The 18158-nt window shown below is 47.4% G+C and overlaps 1 protein-coding gene across 1 annotated transcript in view; it reads right to left on the bottom strand.

Annotated features, from left to right (window-relative positions):
- The window catches only part of mfsd14a2 (major facilitator superfamily domain containing 14A2), a 62930-nt gene that overhangs the window by 26596 nt on the left and 18176 nt on the right, over nucleotides 1-18158 (bottom strand). Inside the window, exons 8-9 of the mRNA XM_064930064.1 lie at nucleotides 8132-8203; nucleotides 7867-7979 (exon numbers count right to left, since the gene is read on the bottom strand). Coding sequence (XP_064786136.1) covers nucleotides 7867-7979; nucleotides 8132-8203 — 185 coding nt within the window. The remainder of the gene's footprint in view (nucleotides 1-7866; nucleotides 7980-8131; nucleotides 8204-18158) is intronic.

Below are 18158 nucleotides of genomic sequence, written 5' to 3'. Positions count from 1 at the left end.
CAGAGCATCAGGACTAGTCTCTCCCGGGGCCTAACTACTAACACAGAGCATCAGGACTACTTTCTCTCCCGGGGCCTAACTACTTACACAGAGCATCAGGAATAGTCTCTCCCGGGGCCTAACTACTTACACAGAGCATCAGGACTAGTCTCTCCCGGGGCCTAACTACTTACACAGAGCATCAGGACTAGTCTCTCCCGGGGCCTAACTACTAACACAGAGCATCAGGACTAGTCTCTCCCGGGGCCTAACTACTAACACAGAGCATCAGGACTAGTCTCTCCCGGGGCCTAACTACTAACACAGAGCATCAGGACTAGTCTCTCCCGGGCCTAACTACTAACACAGAGCATCAGGACTACTTTCTCTCCCGGGGCCTAACTACTAACACAGAGCATCAGGACTAGTCTCTCCCGGGCCTAACTACTAACACAGAGCATCAGGACTAGTCTCTCCCGGGGCCTAACTACTAACACAGAGCATCAGGACTAGTCTCTCCCGGGGCCTAACTACTTACACAGAGCATCAGGACTAGTCTCTCCCGGGGCCTAACTACTTACACAGAGCATCAGGACTAGTCTCTCCCGGGGCCTAACTACTAACACAGAGCATCAGGACTAGTCTCTCCCGGGGCCTAACTACTTACACAGAGCATCAGGACTAGTCTCTCCCGGGCCTAACTACTAACACAGAGCATCAGGACTAGTCTCTCCCGGGGCCTAACTACTTACACAGAGCATCAGGACTAGTCTCTCCCGGGCCTAACTACTAACACAGAGCATCAGGACTAGTCTCTCCCGGGGCCTAACTACTAACACAGAGCATCAGGACTAGTCTCTCCCGGGGCCTAACTACTAACACAGAGCATCAGGACTAGTCTCTCCCGGGGCCTAACTACTAACACAGAGCATCAGGACTACTTTCTCTCCCGGGGCCTAACTACTAACACAGAGCATCAGGACTAGTCTCTCCCGGGGCCTAACTACTAACACAGAGCATCAGGACTACTTTCTCTCCCGGGGCCTAACTACTAACACAGAGCATCAGGACTACTTTCTCTCCCGGGCCTAACTACTAACACAGAGCATCAGGACTACTTTCTCTCCCGGGGCCTAACTACTAACACAGAGCATCAGGACTACTTTCTCTCCCGGGCCTAACTACTAACACAGAGCATCAGGACTACTTTCTCTCCCGGGGCCTAACTACTAACACAGAGCATCAGGACTAGTCTCTCCCGGGGCCTGACTACTAACACAGAGCATCAGGACTAGTCTCTCCCGGGGCCTGACTACTAACACAGAGCATCAGGACTAGTCTCTCCCGGGGCCTGACTACTAACACAGAGCATCAGGACTAGTCTCTCCCGGGGCCTAACTACTTACACAGAGCATCAGGACTAGTCTCTCCCGGGGCCTAACTACTTACACAGAGCATCAGGACTAGTCTCTCCCGGGCCTGACTACTAACACAGAGCATCAGGACTAGTCTCTCCCGGGCCTGACTACTAACACAGAGCATCAGGACTAGTCTCTCCCGGGGCCTAACTACTTACACAGAGCATCAGGACTAGTCTCTCCCGGGGCCTAACTACTTACACAGAGCATCAGGACTAGTCTCTCCCGGGGCCTAACTACTAACACAGAGCATCAGGACTACTTTCTCTCCCGGGGCCTAACTACTAACACAGAGCATCAGGACTACTTTCTCTCCCGGGGCCTAACTACTAACACAGAGCATCAGGACTAGTCTCTCCCGGGGCCTAACTACTAACACAGAGCATCAGGACTAGTCTCTCCCGGGCCTAACTACTAACACAGAGCATCAGGACTAGTCTCTCCCGGGGCCTAACCACTAACACAGAGCATCAGGACTAGTCTCTCCCGGGGCCTAACTACTAACACAGAGCATCAGGACTAGTCTCTCCCGGGCCTAACTACTAACACAGAGCATCAGGACTAGTCTCTCCCGGGGCCTAACTACTAACACAGAGCATCAGGACTAGTCTCTCCCGGGCCTAACTACTAACACAGAGCATCAGGACTAGTCTCTCCCGGGGCCTAACTACTAACACAGAGCATCAGGACTAGTCTCTCCCGGGCCTAACTACTAACACAGAGCATCAGGACTAGTCTCTCCCCCGGGGCCTAACTACTAACACAGAGCATCAGGACTAGTCTCTCCCGGGGCCTAACTACTAACACAGAGCATCAGGACTAGTCTCTCCCGGGGCCTAACTACTAACACAGAGCATCAGGACTAGTCTCTCCCGGGGCCTAACTACTAACACAGAGCATCAGGACTACTTTCTCTCCCGGGGCCTAACTACTAACACAGAGCATCAGGACTAGTCTCTCCCGGGGCCTAACTACTAACACAGAGCATCAGGACTACTTTCTCTCCCGGGGCCTAACTACTAACACAGAGCATCAGGACTAGTCTCTCCCGGGGCCTAACTACTAACACAGAGCATCAGGACTAGTCTCTCCCGGGGCCTGACTACTAACACAGAGCATCAGGACTACTTTCTCTCCCGGGGCCTAACTACTTACACAGAGCATCAGGACTAGTCTCTCCCGGGGCCTAACTACTTACACAGAGCATCAGGACTAGTCTCTCCCGGGGCCTAACTACTTACACAGAGCATCAGGACTAGTCTCTCCCGGGGCCTAACTACTAACACAGAGCATCAGGACTACTTTCTCTCCCGGGGCCTAACTACTAACACAGAGCATCAGGACTACTTTCTCTCCCGGGGCCTAACTACTAACACAGAGCATCAGGACTACTTTCTCTCCCGGGGCCTAACTACTAACACAGAGCATCAGGACTAGTCTCTCCCGGGCCTAACTACTAACACAGAGCATCAGGACTAGTCTCTCCCGGGGCCTAACTACTAACACAGAGCATCAGGACTAGTCTCTCCCGGGGCCTAACTACTAACACAGAGCATCAGGACTACTTTCTCTCCCGGGGCCTAACTACTAACACAGAGCATCAGGACTACTTTCTCTCCCGGGGCCTAACTACTAACACAGAGCATCAGGACTACTTTCTCTCCCGGGGCCTAACTACTAACACAGAGCATCAGGACTAGTCTCTCCCGGGGCCTAACTACTAACACAGAGCATCAGGACTAGTCTCTCCCGAGGCCTAACTACTAACACAGAGCATCAGGACTAGTCTCTCCCGGGCCTAACTACTAACACAGAGCATCAGGACTACTTTCTCTCCCGGGGCCTAACTACTTACACAGAGCATCAGGACTAGTCTCTCCCGGGGCCTAACTACTTACACAGAGCATCAGGACTAGTCTCTCCCGGGCCTAACTACTAACACAGAGCATCAGGACTAGTCTCTCCCGGGCCTAACTACTAACACAGAGCATCAGGACTAGTCTCTCCCGGGGCCTAACTACTAACACAGAGCATCAGGACTAGTCTCTCCCGGGCCTAACTACTAACACAGAGCATCAGGACTACTTTCTCTCCCGGGCCTAACTACTAACACAGAGCATCAGGACTAGTCTCTCCCGGGCCTAACTACTAACACAGAGCATCAGGACTAGTCTCTCCCGGGGCCTAACTACTAACACAGAGCATCAGGACTAGTCTCTCCCGGGCCTAACTACTTACACAGAGCATCAGGACTAGTCTCTCCCGGGGCCTAACTACTTACACAGAGCATCAGGACTAGTCTCTCCCGGGCCTAACTACTAACACAGAGCATCAGGACTAGTCTCTCCCGGGGCCTAACTACTTACACAGAGCATCAGGACTAGTCTCTCCCGGGCCTAACTACTAACACAGAGCATCAGGACTAGTCTCTCCCGGGGCCTAACTACTAACACAGAGCATCAGGACTACTTTCTCTCCCGGGCCTAACTACTAACACAGAGCATCAGGACTAGTCTCTCCTGGGGCCTAACTACTAACACAGAGCATCAGGACTAGTCTCTCCCGGGGCCTAACTACTAACACAGAGCATCAGGACTAGTCTCTCCCGGGGCCTAACTACTAACACAGAGCATCAGGACTAGTCTCTCCCGGGGCCTAACTACTTACACAGAGCATCAGGACTACTTTCTCTCCCGGGGCCTAACTACTAACACAGAGCATCAGGACTACTTTCTCTCCCGGGGCCTAACTACTAACACAGAGCATCAGGACTAGTCTCTCCCGGTGCCTAACTACTAACACAGAGCATCAGGACTAGTCTCTCCCGGGGCCTAACTACTAACACAGAGCATCAGGACTAGTCTCTCCCGGGGCCTAACTACTAACACAGAGCATCAGGACTAGTCTCTCCCGGGGCCTAACTACTTACACAGAGCATCAGGACTAGTCTCTCCCGGTGCCTAACTACTAACACAGAGCATCAGGACTACTTTCTCTCCCGGGGCCTAACTACTAACACAGAGCATCAGGACTAGTTTCTCCCGGGGCCTAACTACTAACACAGAGCATCAGGACTAGTCTCTCCCAGGGCCTAACTACTAACACAGAGCATCAGGACTAGTTTCTCCCGGGCCTAACTACTAACACAGAGCATCAGGACTAGTCTCTCCCAGGGCCTAACTACTAACACAGAGCATCAGGACTACTTTCTCTCCCGGGGCCTAACTACTAACACAGAGCATCAGGACTACTTTCTCTCCCGGGCCTAACTACTAACACAGAGCATCAGGACTAGTCTCTCCCGGGCCTAACTACTAACACAGAGCATCAGGACTACTTTCTCTCCCGGGGCCTAACTACTAACACAGAGCATCAGGACTAGTCTCTCCCGGGGCCTAACTACTAACACAGAGCATCAGGACTAGTCTCTCCCGGGGCCTAACTACTAACACAGAGCATCAGGACTAGTCTCTCCCAGGGCCTAACTACTAACACAGAGCATCAGGACTAGTCTCTCCCGGGGCCTAACTACTAACACATAGCATCAGGACTAGTCTCTCCCGGGGCCTAACTACTAACACAGAGCATCAGGACTAGTCTCTCCCGGGCCTAACTACTAACACAGAGCATCAGGACTAGTCTCTCCCGGGGCCTAACTACTAACACATAGCATCAGGACTAGTCTCTCCCGGGGCCTAACTACTAACACAGAGCATCAGGACTAGTCTCTCCCGGGGCCTAACTACTAACACAGAGCATCAGGACTATTTTCTCTCCCGGGGCCTAACTACTAACACAGAGCATCAGGACTAGTCTCTCCCGGGCCTAACTACTAACACAGAGCATCAGGACTAGTCTCTCCCGGGGCCTAACTACTAACACAGAGCATCAGGACTAGTCTCTCCCGGGGCCTAACTACTAACACAGAGCATCAGGACTAGTCTCTCCCGGTGCCTAACTACTAACACAGAGCATCAGGACTAGTCTCTCCCGGGGCCTAACTACTAACACAGAGCATCAGGACTAGTCTCTCCCGGGGCCTAACTACTAACACAGAGCATCAGGACTAGTCTCTCCCGGGGCCTAACTACTAACACAGAGCATCAGGACTAGTCTCTCCCGGGCCTAACTACTAACACAGAGCATCAGGACTAGTCTCTCCCGGGGCCTAACTACTAACACAGAGCATCAGGACTAGTCTCTCCCGGTGCCTAACTACTAACACAGAGCATCAGGACTAGTCTCTCCCGGGGCCTAACTACTAACACAGAGCATCAGGACTAGTCTCTCTCCCGGGCCTAACTACTAACACAGAGCATCAGGACTAGTCTCTCTCCCGGGGCCTAACTACTAACACAGAGCATCAGGACTAGTCTCTCTCCCTGGGCCTAACTACTAACACAGAGCATCAGGACTAGTCTCTCTCCCGGTGCCTAACTACTAACACAGAGCATCAGGACTAGTCTCTCCCGGGGCCTAACTACTAACACAGAGCATCAGGACTAGTCTCTCCCGGGGCCTAACTACTAACACAGAGCATCAGGACTAGTCTCTCCCGGGGCCTAACTACTAACACAGAGCATCAGGACTAGTCTCTCCCGGGGCCTAACTACTAACACAGAGCATCAGGACTACTTTCTCTCCCGGGGCCTAACTACTAACACAGAGCATCAGGACTACTTTCTCTCCCGGGGCCTAACTACTAACACAGAGCATCAGGACTACTTTCTCTCCCGGGGCCTAACTACTAACACAGAGCATCAGGACTACTTTCTCTCCCGGGCCTAACTACTAACACAGAGCATCAGGACTAGTCTCTCCCGGGGCCTAACTACTAACACAGAGCATCAGGACTACTTTCTCCCCCGGGCCTAACTACTAACACAGAGCATCAGGACTAGTCTCTCCCGGGGCCTAACTACTAACACAGAGCATCAGGACTAGTCTCTCCCGGGGCCTAACTACTAACACAGAGCATCAGGACTAGTCTCTCTCCCCCGGGGCCTAACTACTAACACAGAGCATCAGGACTAGTCTCTCTCCCGGGGCCTAACTACTAACACAGAGCATCAGGACTAGTCTCTCTCCCGGGGCCTAACTACTAACACAGAGCATCAGGACTAGTCTCTCTCCCGGGCCTAACTACTAACACAGAGCATCAGGACTAGTCTCTCTCCCGGGCCTAACTACTAACACAGAGCATCAGGACTAGTCTCTCCCGGGGCCTAACTACTAACACAGAGCATCAGGACTAGTCTCTCTCCCGGGGCCTAACTACTAACACAGAGCATCAGGACTAGTCTCTCCCGGGGCCTAACTACTAACACAGAGCATCAGGACTAGTCTCTCCCGGGGCCTAACTACTAACACAGAGCATCAGGACTAGTCTCTCCCGGTGCCTAACTACTAACACAGAGCATCAGGACTACTTTCTCTCCCGGGCCTAACTACTAACACAGAGCATCAGGACTAGTCTCTCCCGGGGCCTAACTACTAACACAGAGCATCAGGACTAGTCTCTCCCGGGGCCTAACTACTAACACAGAGCATCAGGACTAGTCTCTCCCGGGCCTAACTACTAACACAGAGCATCAGGACTAGTCTCTCCCGGGCCTAACTACTAACACAGAGCATCAGGACTAGTCTCTCCCGGGCCTAACTACTAACACAGAGCATCAGGACTACTTTCTCTCCCGGGGCCTAACTACTAACACAGAGCATCAGGACTACTTTCTCTCCCGGGGCCTAACTACTAACACAGAGCATCAGGACTACTTTCTCTCCCGGGGCCTAACTACTAACACAGAGCATCAGGACTACTTTCTCTCGGGGCCTAACTACTAACACAGAGCATCAGGACTACTTTCTCTCCCGGGGCCTAACTACTAACACAGAGCATCAGGACTAGTCTCTCCTGGGGCCTAACTACTAACACAGAGCATCAGGACTAGTCTCTCCCGGGGCCTAACTACTAACACAGAGCATCAGGACTAGTCTCTCTCCACTATTCCCCCTGTTCCACAAAAAGTTGTGCTTAAAGGGGTTGAGTGACCAGTATGTTAGTTGTGGCCAGTACGTTAGGGTCAGGGTTAGTTGTGGCCAGTACGTCAGGGTCAGGGTTAGTTGTGGCCAATACGTCAGGGTCAGGGTTAGTTGTGGCCAGTATGTTAGGGTCAGGGTGAAGGTCAGGGTTAGTGATGGCCAGTATGTTAGGGTTAGTGATGGCCAGTATGTTAGGGTTAGTGATGGCCAGTATGTTAGGGTTAGTGATGGCCAGTATGTTAGGGTTAGTGATGGCCAGTATGATAGGGTTAGTGATGGCCAGTATGATAGGGTTAGTGATGGCCAGTATGTTAGGGTTAGTGATGGCCAGTATGTTAGGGTTAGTGATGGCCAGTATGTTAGGGTTAGTGATGGCCAGTATGTTAGGGTTAGTGATAGTATATTAAAAAAGGTAGTTGTTACTGACCATGGTTGAGATCCGAAGCCGTACCAGGCCAGCTGTAGTATCTGGAAGCCTAGGCCCAGTAGGATAGTGTTCTTATTCCCTATGGAGCGCATCAGAATCCCCAGAACCATCGTCTGACAAAGGGAACATAGCAGGTAGTCCAACAAAATCAGCCAATCAGTCGTTCATTACAGATATGTCAACTCTGTCTCTGGGACCTATTGCGAGGCAGAATATTGATACGAAAAGTATAAAAACACCACAACGAGTGTCAAAAGTCACCAACCTGAGCAACAATGGAGAGGATGCCCACCACAGCTATGAAGGCAGCTACTGTCTCTGAACTGAACCTTTGTACCTGGAGGAGGAGAGAAGACGCGGGTTAAAGAGAGACCTGGAGGAGGAGGAGAGAAGACACGGGTTAAAGAGAGACCTGGAGGAGGAGAGAAGACACGGGTTAAAGAGAGCTCTGGAGGAGGAGGAGAGAAGACACGGGTTAAAGAGAGATCTGGAGGAGGAGGAGAGAAGACACGGGTTAAAGAGAGACCTGGAGGAGGAGAGAAGACACGGGTTAAAGAGAGATCTGGAGGAGGAGAGAAGACACGGGTTAAAGAGAGATCTGGAGGAGGAGGAGAGAAGACACGGGTTAAAGAGAGACCTGGAGGAGGAGGAGGAGAAGACGCGGGTTAAAGAGAGACCTGGAGGAGGAGAGAAGACGCGGGTTAAAGAGAGACCTGGAGGAGGAGAGAAGACGCGGGTTAAAGAGAGACCTGGAGGAGGAGGAGAGAAGACACGGGTTAAAGAGAGACCTGGAGGAGGAGGAGGAGAAGACGCGGGTTAAAGAGAGACCTGGAGGAGGAGAGAAGACGCGGGTTAAAGAGAGACCTGGAGGAGGAGAGAAGACACGGGTTAAAGAGAGACCTGGAGGAGGAGAGAAGACGCGGGTTAAAGAGAGACCTGGAGGAGGAGAGAAGACACGGGTTAAAGAGAGACCTGGAGGAGGAGAGAAGACACGGGTTAAAGAGAGATCTGGAGGAGGAGAGAAGACGCGGGTTAAAGAGAGACCTGGAGGAGGAGAGAAGACGCGGGTTAAAGAGAGACCTGGAGGAGGAGGAGAGAAGACACGGGTTAAAGAGAGACCTGGAGGAAGAGGAGAGAAGACGCGGGTTAAAGAGAGACCTGGAGGAAGAGGAGAGAAGACGCGGGTTAAAGAGAGACCTGGAGGAGGAGAGAAGACGCGGGTTAAAGAGAGACCTGGAGGAGGAGAGAAGACGCGGGTTAAAGAGAGACTTGGAGGAGGAGAGAAGACGCGGGTTAAAGAGAGATCTGGAGGAGGAGAGAAGACACGGGTTAAAGAGATCTGGAGGAGGAGAGAAGACGTGGGTTAAAGAGAGATCTGGAGGAGGAGAGAAGACGTGGGTTAAAGAGAGATCTGGAGGAGGAGAGAAGACGTGGGTTAAAGAGAGACCTGGAGGAAGAGGAGAGAAGACGCGGGTTAAAGAGAGACCTGGAGGAAGAGGAGAGAAGACGCGGGTTAAAGAGAGACCTGGAGGAGGAGGAGAGAAGACGCGGGTTAAAGAGAGACCTGGAGGAGGAGAGAAGACGCGGATTAAGAGACCTGGAGGAGGAGAGAAGACGCGGGTTAAAGAGAGATCTGGAGGAGGAGAGAAGACGCGGGTTAAAGAGAGATCTGGAGGAGGAGAGAAGACGCGGGTTAAAGAGAGACCTGGGGGAGGAGAGAAGACACAGGTTAGAGAGACCTGGGGGAGAGAAACTATTCATAACCCTTGGACCCATTCACATTTAGTTATTTTATAGCTGGAATTCACAAAATACCCTCAGAATGACAAAGTGAAAACATGTTTAGGCATTTATTGAAAATGAAATACAGAAATCAAATCAACAAATTATTCACACCTCTGAGTCAACATGTTAGAATCACCTTTAGCAGCAGTTACAACAGAGTCTTCCTGGGTAAGTCTAAGGGTGTTTTAACATAGTCCTCTTTAAAGCGAACTCCGGGGTAAAAGCAAACCAACTTGGAATGAGAACTCGGTTCTCTTTGTAGTCACACTGCCCTTTCAAATGAGGACTGAACTCTTTTTCCAGTTCACTTCACCTATTTTGTGGCCTGAGTCCTCCATGCAATCACATTACTACTTTTGGAACAGTCACTCAATGCACTCTGGGTTTTAACAAAGTGAGGCCAAGCAATTCCATCAGAACGTGTTTTCGGACAGCTAGATACAGTGTACTTACATTTTAGAAGCTAATAGATTGCATTTGTTAAAGATGCAATGTGTAACGTTTTGGGTGACTGATCTGACTGATCTGACATATTCTTTAAGTATCAACAGAGGGAAATATTTTTCCGTTCCCCAACCGTTTGATGTTACCATACTTTCTCTGTGGTAACACAGGGCTTTCCAAGAGTCCATTCTGTAGAGTGGAGAGAAAAGGGGGAAAGGTATTTATGGGGGGGGTCATAAACCTCACCCAACAGGGCAATGTCATGACAAGAGGGTGGTGCGGTCTGCCCAACGCATCACCTGTCTGCCCTCCAGCACACCGACAGCACCCGATGTCAAAGGAAGGCCATAAAGATAATCAAGGACATCAACCACCCGAGCCACTGCCTGTTCACCCCGCTATCATCCAGAAGGCGAGGTCAGTACAGGTGCATCAAAGCAGCGACTGAGAGACTGAAAAACAACTTCTATCTCAAGGCCAGCAGACTGTTTATATAGCGATCACTAGCTGGCTACCACCCGGTTACTCAACTCTGCTCCTTCGATGCTGCTACCCTTTTGTACATAGACATGGAAACACTAGTCACTTTAATATCGTTTACATACTGTTTTACTAATTTCATGTGTATATACTGTATTCAATTCTACTGTATTTTAATCAATGCCACTCAGACATTGCTCGTCCTAATATTTATATATTCCATTCTTTTACTTTTTAGATTTGTTAATAGTTGTGAAATAGATACTACTGTTAGATACTACTGCATTTTTGGAGCTAGGAACACAAGCATTTCACTGCACCCACGACAACATCTACTAAATATATATGTGACCAATAATATTTGATTTGTAAATATGATATTGTCAAGTTAAAATGTTATTTGTGTATGGAGTACAGGAGTCTGCTAAGGGGAGGACTGCTCATAACAATGGTGTGAATGGTATTGAGGTCACCTGTTTGATACCATCACATTAATTCCATTCCAGCCATTACTATGAGCCCGTCCTCCCCAATTAAGGGTCCACCAGCCACCTGTTGTATTGCTCAGTCCGTAAATTTAAAGGTTCCATTTAAATTATGCATCAGCCACTTTCCTGGATGATTTTTCATTCTGGCCAGTAGCGTTTCAGTTGGCGCTGGCCCAGTGTGGTGCCTAGCAATTTATTTTTTTTACCCCTTTTTCTCCCTAATTTTGTGATATCCAATTGGTAGTTAGTCTTGTCTCATCACTGCAACTTCCGTATGGACTCGAGAGGCGCAGGTCGAGAGCCGCGTGTCCTCCGAAACCCAACCAAGCCGCACTGCATCTTGACACTTAACCCAGTAGCCAGCCGTACCAATGTGTCGGAGGAAACGCTGTGCTCCTGGCAACCGGGTCAGGGTGCACTGCACCCAGCCCGCCACAGGAGTCACTAGTGCACGATGTGAAAAGGACATCCCTGCTGGCCAAACCCTCCCTAACCCGGACGACGCCCGTGAGTCTCCCGGATCGCGTCCAGGCTGTGATGGAGCTTGGACTCAAACCCAGAATCTCTAGTGGCACAGCCAGCATTGTGAATTTGCCAGTGTCAAGCTCTGCATATTTTAAATATGGCTAGTCATTTATTAGCCTGGTTCTGTATGGAATACAGGTACGTTATGGGACTGGTCAATATCATAACAAATCTGCCCGGCCAAATAAAGTGCTGGCGCAATCAACTGAAATAGTTGGTAGCACCAGTGGAAAAAGTTAGTCTAGACCCCTAGGCCAGTCTGACTCTCTGTCTCTCTCACTGTGTCTTGAATAGCACCCAAATTATGGGCACTGGTCAAAAGTAGTGCACTAGGTAGGGAATTAGGGTGCCGTGTGGGACATAAATCACTGACTGACTGACAAATTAGATCCACTACCAGTAAACACTGAAAAGGCCCTTTTTTGTGTTAATGAAGGACTACAGTAGTTAACAAAAGACCAGTCACAGCCCCTCTGGTGTGTTCCAGGTTGTGAGGAGGAGTGTGAAGAATGTGGAGAGAATTCTTCTGGAGAGACTTGTCATATAATTATCTGTTGTTGTTTGTCTGCTGAATGTGTTATGACAGTTGGAGTTCAATTCTAGTCGTCCTTCTCACCCCCCCCTTAAATGATTTAGATGCACTATTGTAAAGTGGCTGTTCCACTGATGTCAGAAGGTGAATTCACCAATTTGTAAGTCGCTCTGGATAAGAGCGTCTGCTAAATGACTTAAATGTAAATGTAATGTAAATGTTTGCAAACTAGTATCACTGCCCACAGAAATCTGTATTATCGTGAAAACTGGAAGCATTTCCCAGTGAGGGCGGAGTTTTAGCCCTTTCCCTGAATTCAAAATCAACACTGCCTAGGAGGTAGGGATTGATTTGGGATTCAGGGTCTGTGTATGTGAGCCTTTTGTCCGTCTACACTAACACGTACTGTATATTTACATTACCTTCAGAGTATTCACACCCCTTCACTTATTCCTATGTTGTGTTACAGCCTGATTTTAAAATAGTTTAAATTGAGATTTTTGTGTCACTGGCTTACAAACTACCCAATAATGTCAAATGTGGAATTATGTTTTTAGAAAGATTTCCAAAAATGAAAAGCTGAAACATCTGGAGTCAAGTCAGTTTTCAATTCAATAAGTATTCAACCCATTCCTTATGGCAAGCCTAAATAAATAAGTTCAGGAGTAAAAAAATATGCTTAACGAGTCACCGAATGTACTCACTGTGTGTACTCACTGTGTGCAATAGTGTAGTGTTGAACATGATTTTTTAAAAGACTACCTCATCTCTGTACATACAGATAATTTTATAAGGTCCCTCAGTCGAGCAGTGAATTTCAAACACAAAGACCAGGGAGGTTTTCAAGTGTCTCACAAGGAAGGGAACCTTTTTGTAGATGGGTAAAAATTAAATAATATCCCTTTGTATTCTTTCATGATAAATAGTTAGGAGCCTAAATGACTCACGGATGATTACTATTGACTTCTTAATGAACTGGACTGTTGAACTCCCTAAATTATGTTAATAATGAATTTGATTGGATACATGTTATTTGTTTCCTTTGTGATGCAGCACAGACTACTCAGTAAATATACCACTTTATGGTTAAAGGAATTCCTGCCTCAGTCTCATACATTGCTCTGTCACCTGACCACCTGTTCACCTTCACTGTCAGTCATCCTACCTGTCCAGCTACCCACACAGATTCCACTAATCTTTCAGTTGGTGTCTGGGACATATCTGATATGACAAATTGTATCTTGGAAAGTCTACACATTCAGATTCACATGGAATTGTTGTGCAATTTAAATGTTGAAATATGAAATTATTTGTGAGAAGATGAAATGTGATTTTAGCTTCAAAATGAGAGAATTGTTGTCATAAGTAAACTTACGCTCACTCAGTGGCCACGCCCAAGTGAACAGATATTGGTTGGAGAGGGATGAAACACGCCCTTCTCTTCCCCAGTACAAAAGCCCCCATGACCCAATTCACTTTAGACGAAGCAAACCCCAGCGTGAGCTGTGGTTGTGTATGGTTCAACAACTACTCTAACGAAATTTACATGAGACCAGATCACGTGGAGGTGACAATTAATTTAGAATAGAGCAGCCAGAATACAGCACGAGCTGATTACGGCAACTTGGTATGAACTTAGAACTATTATTCACTAAAGAAGATACATCTGAGACGTAGAGTTCTCAGCTGCAGCTGTAAACATACGTGGCCTAGGAAAGGAATCTCAGAAGAACGACAGGGTACTTTAACGTATCCGCTCTTCAACCAGAAAGATTCTTCAAAAGGACAATGGCGATATCTGCTAGGTAAACCAGTCTTCCATATTCAACCCATTTATCGAAGAGCAGCTCAGAGTAAATATATCTCTGGCATTTTCCTTTTCCGAAAGGGCGGTTATTGGAATGCGTAAGATTGTCTTTACGGTAGCATAGCTTCTCATGGTCCGATAGAGACCCAAACCCTTTGTCCCTCAGTCTTCCCGCTCTTTCATTCAAACCCAACCCCCTTCCTTTGTGTAACTAGCCGTCATATCGGATTAGCCCACCAGGGACTTTTTATGAAATGATTAGTAATGAATGTATGTATGTATGTATGCATGTATGTATGTATGTATGTATGTATGTATGCATACATACATGTGTAATTGTGTGATTTGTGTTGCTGATTCAACTTGTTAGCCAGGATTCATGCAGATAAAGTACTTTACGACAATCAGAATGAGACTGAATAAGGTGACGATTAATAATTGACTTGTTGATAAAGATATTCAGATCTTTAAGAGAGTGGATTCGGGAGATAACCGCTCAATATAAATTAATGCTTCTGTGGTACCATGGTTTAATTCAATCACGTAATCAATTAAACGTTAGGTAATCGATTTGATAAAATAGCAACTCATAATTGAATCACAGTCATAGACGGGACACTCTGGAGAGCCCTGCGGTTGCGGGCGGTGCAGTTGCCATAACAGGTGTTGATACAGCCCAATCTGAATTTCTTCAGCCTCCTGAGGTTGAAGAGGCGTTGTTGCACCTTCTACGCCACACTGTCTGTGTGGGTGGACCATTTCAGATTGTCAGTGATGTGTACGCCGAGGAACTTGAAGCTTTCCACCTTCTCCACTGCGGTCCCGTCTGCTGTTTCATGAAGTCCAGCTCCTTCATGTTGTTGACGTTGAGGGAGAGGTTATTTTCCTGGCACCACTCCACCAGAGCCCTCACCTCCTCCATGTAGGCCGTCTCATCGTTGTTGGTAGTCAGGCCTACTACTGTTGTGTCGTCTGCAAACATGATGATTGAGTTGGAGACGTGCGTGGTCACACAGTCGTGGGTGAACTGGAAATGGGTCTAGGGTGTCAGGTAAGGTGGAGGTGATATGATCCTTAACTAGCCTCTCAAAGCACTTCATGGTGACAGAAGTGAGTGCTATGGGGCGATAGTCATTTAGTTCAGTTACCTTTGTTTTCTTGGATACATGAACAATGGTGGACATCTTGAAGCAAGTGGGAACAGCAGACTCTGATAGGGAGAGATTGAATATGTCTGTTAACACACCAGCCAGCTGGTCTGAGGACACGGTCTTACTCACGTCGGCCACGGAAAACGAGAGCGGGCCGTGTCGGTGGCACTGCGTTATCCTCAAAGCGGGCGAAGTGGTTTAGTCCGGGAGCAAGACGGTGTCCGCAACATAGCTCGTTTTCCCTTTGTAATCTGTGATGGTCTGTAGACCCCGCCACATAAGTCTCGTGTCGGGGGTCGTTAATTTGCAACTCCACTGTCTCTGTACAGACATCTTGCCTGTTTGCCTTACGGAATGAATAACTACACTGTTTTGTATTCTGCCATATTCCCAGTAACCTTGCCATGGTTAAATGCTTTCAGTTTTGCATGAATGCTACCATCTAGCCACGGTTTCTGGTTGGGGTAGGTTTTAATAGTCACAGTGGGAACATCCCCTAAACACTTCCTGATGAACTCAGGCACCATGTCCGTGTATACGTCAATGATATTTTCAGAGACTACCTGGAACATATCCCAGTCAGCGTGATCAAAACAAATCTTGAAGCGTGGATTCCGATTGGTCAGACCAGTGTTGAATAGTCCTGAGCACAGGTACTTCCTGTTTGAGTTTCTGCCTATAGGAAGGGCGGAGCAAAATGGGGTTGTGATCTTACTTGCCGAAGGGAGGGCAGGGGCAGGCCTTGTAGCCATCTCGAAAAAGGCGAGTAGTCGTGGTTTAGTGTTTTTCATAAGAGAGTACTACAGTCAAATGTGTTGCTTTTCCCTCATTTGCCTTATTAATATCGACAGCTACAATGTGGCCTCGGGAGATGTGGTTTCCAGTTAGTATGAAGTCCAGTGTAGTTCATTGTGGGCCGTCAGGGTTTTGTGAGAATTCCTGGTCGTAATGCTGGTGAGTTACCGCCACTCTGATATCCAAAAGTTATTTCCAGCTGTATGTAATAACACATTATTTTCGGCCAGAATGTTTTTTTGTAAGAAGTCACAACAAAATACTACAAAGTTGCTTAGGAGCGAGAAGCAGAGCTGCCATGTCTGTCGGCGCCACCTTACACATCGTTTGATTGTTTGGAGGGAATAAAATAGAACCTTTGCTCAATCACAAAGAGGGTTTTTATTGTTAGTGATTTTGAACAGTCACTACAGTTGTCGGGCCCTATAAAATAAAATAAAAATCAGTTCTCTTTTGGTAAACTCCTTTTTCACAGTTTTATTTTTCCAGGTTTCAAAGTCATCCTATTTTTTCCCTATGTATTCACAGAAAAATATAAAATATATAAACCAACCAAGCCGCACTGCTTCTTAACACAGCGCGCATCCAACCGCACCAATGTGTCGGATGAAACATTGTGCACCTGGCAACCTTGGTTAGCGCGCACTGTGCCCTGCCCGCCACAGGAGTCGCTGGTGCGCGATGAGACAAGGACCGGCCAACCCCTCCCTAACCCGGACGACGCAAGGCCAATTGTGCGTCGCCGCACGGACCTCCCGGTCACGGCGCAGCTGGCGCTGCAGTACAGCCCTTAACCACTGCACCACCCGGGAGGCCCCGACAATACATTATTTACCATTAATTTCTATTGGGCACAATATAATCTGAAACCATCAAAACAAACACAGCAACTGCATCCAACAAATGTGTAGAGTCACAAGCTTGACACAGTCATTGCGTGCTATGAATATGGGATCAAATACTGAACTTTTGACTACTTCAATACACAAATTAATTTTTCCCAATAATTTGTCCCCCTAAAATAGGGTGGGACGAAAGTACAGAAAGTTCCGAAATGTCTAAAATGGTTCAACCGATATGGATGAAAAAAACTCAAATCTTTCCAAAAGTTTTTTTTTATTATTATGTTTTTTTTAAAGGCCAGTATCTCTAAATATATCTGGAATAAATAAGAAACCGAGAATGAAATTAACCAAACTAATTAAGCCTAAAGAACTGAGAGGGCTCTACTATATCATTGGCATGCTCATATCAATCACTTGTTGGTGCCTAGACAGACGTGACTCACTTCGGGTATGTCATCCTTGGGTGTTATGTTCTTTACCATTTATCAATAATTGTGGGAAAAATGCATTATCTGACCATTTTATAGTATGTAATACACTCAGTTTGGAGAAATGCAAGGAGATACTTAGAGAATCCAGACAATGTATCACTCTGATCACCGATTGCTCTTAAATCGGGCGGGGTGGCAGGTAGCCTAGTGGTTAGAGCGTTGGACTAGTAACCGAAATGTTGCAAGTTCGAATCCCCGAGCTGACAAGGTAAAAAAAAAAAAAAAAGTGTCGCTCTGCCCCTAAACAAGGCAGTTCCTAGGCCGTCATTGTAAATAATAATTTTTTCTTAACTGACTTGCCTAGTAAAGTGGGTAAACTGTTTTCAAATTACTGTGGTTGAAAAAATAGTTTAAAATTCTACTGGAGGGATTTAATCTGACACATTGAGACATATTTTGGAAGAGAGACATTTGGTGCATTTGGTGATGAGGACTGGGTTGCTATCTGTGAAATGGTCTTCCCCCAAATCCCACTCTATAAGCATACAATATCTAAAATGTTAAATTATTTCATAGAACCTAGTTTACACCAGTTTTCCTTCATTCATTTCAAAATGTCAACCAGATACTGGCACCATAGCACATGCATTTTTGGGACTGTAACAGAATCCAGTCTTAAAATGGCAGTAGGTTCATTTACGGAGTCAGAAGATCTTAGACAATATGCTCTTTCGCCAAACCTATAACTTCTTTATTTTGACTAACATTGTATTTGAGCCTGACTCCTCTGAACATCTGTTTAATAGTCTTGTATGTTTTTGTGAAAATATTTATTTTGATGTTGATGTCCACAGCTGAAATACTGTCTGCGAGGATGTGGCTTTCAGGCTCCTGCTATTTATAGCCCCAGAAAAAAAAACTTTTGACCTGCATGAGAATACTGAGAAATTCTAGAAAATTTGGTCACCATTATGGTCACATGTAGAAAACCATAAATGCCACATAAATC

This window comes from Oncorhynchus masou, chromosome 3 (assembly GCF_036934945.1).
Source record: "Oncorhynchus masou masou isolate Uvic2021 chromosome 3, UVic_Omas_1.1, whole genome shotgun sequence".
In the NCBI taxonomy this organism is placed as follows: domain Eukaryota; kingdom Metazoa; phylum Chordata; class Actinopteri; order Salmoniformes; family Salmonidae; genus Oncorhynchus; species Oncorhynchus masou.
Note: the sequence above shows the minus strand (reverse complement) of the source record. Positions and strands in the feature narration are given on the sequence as shown.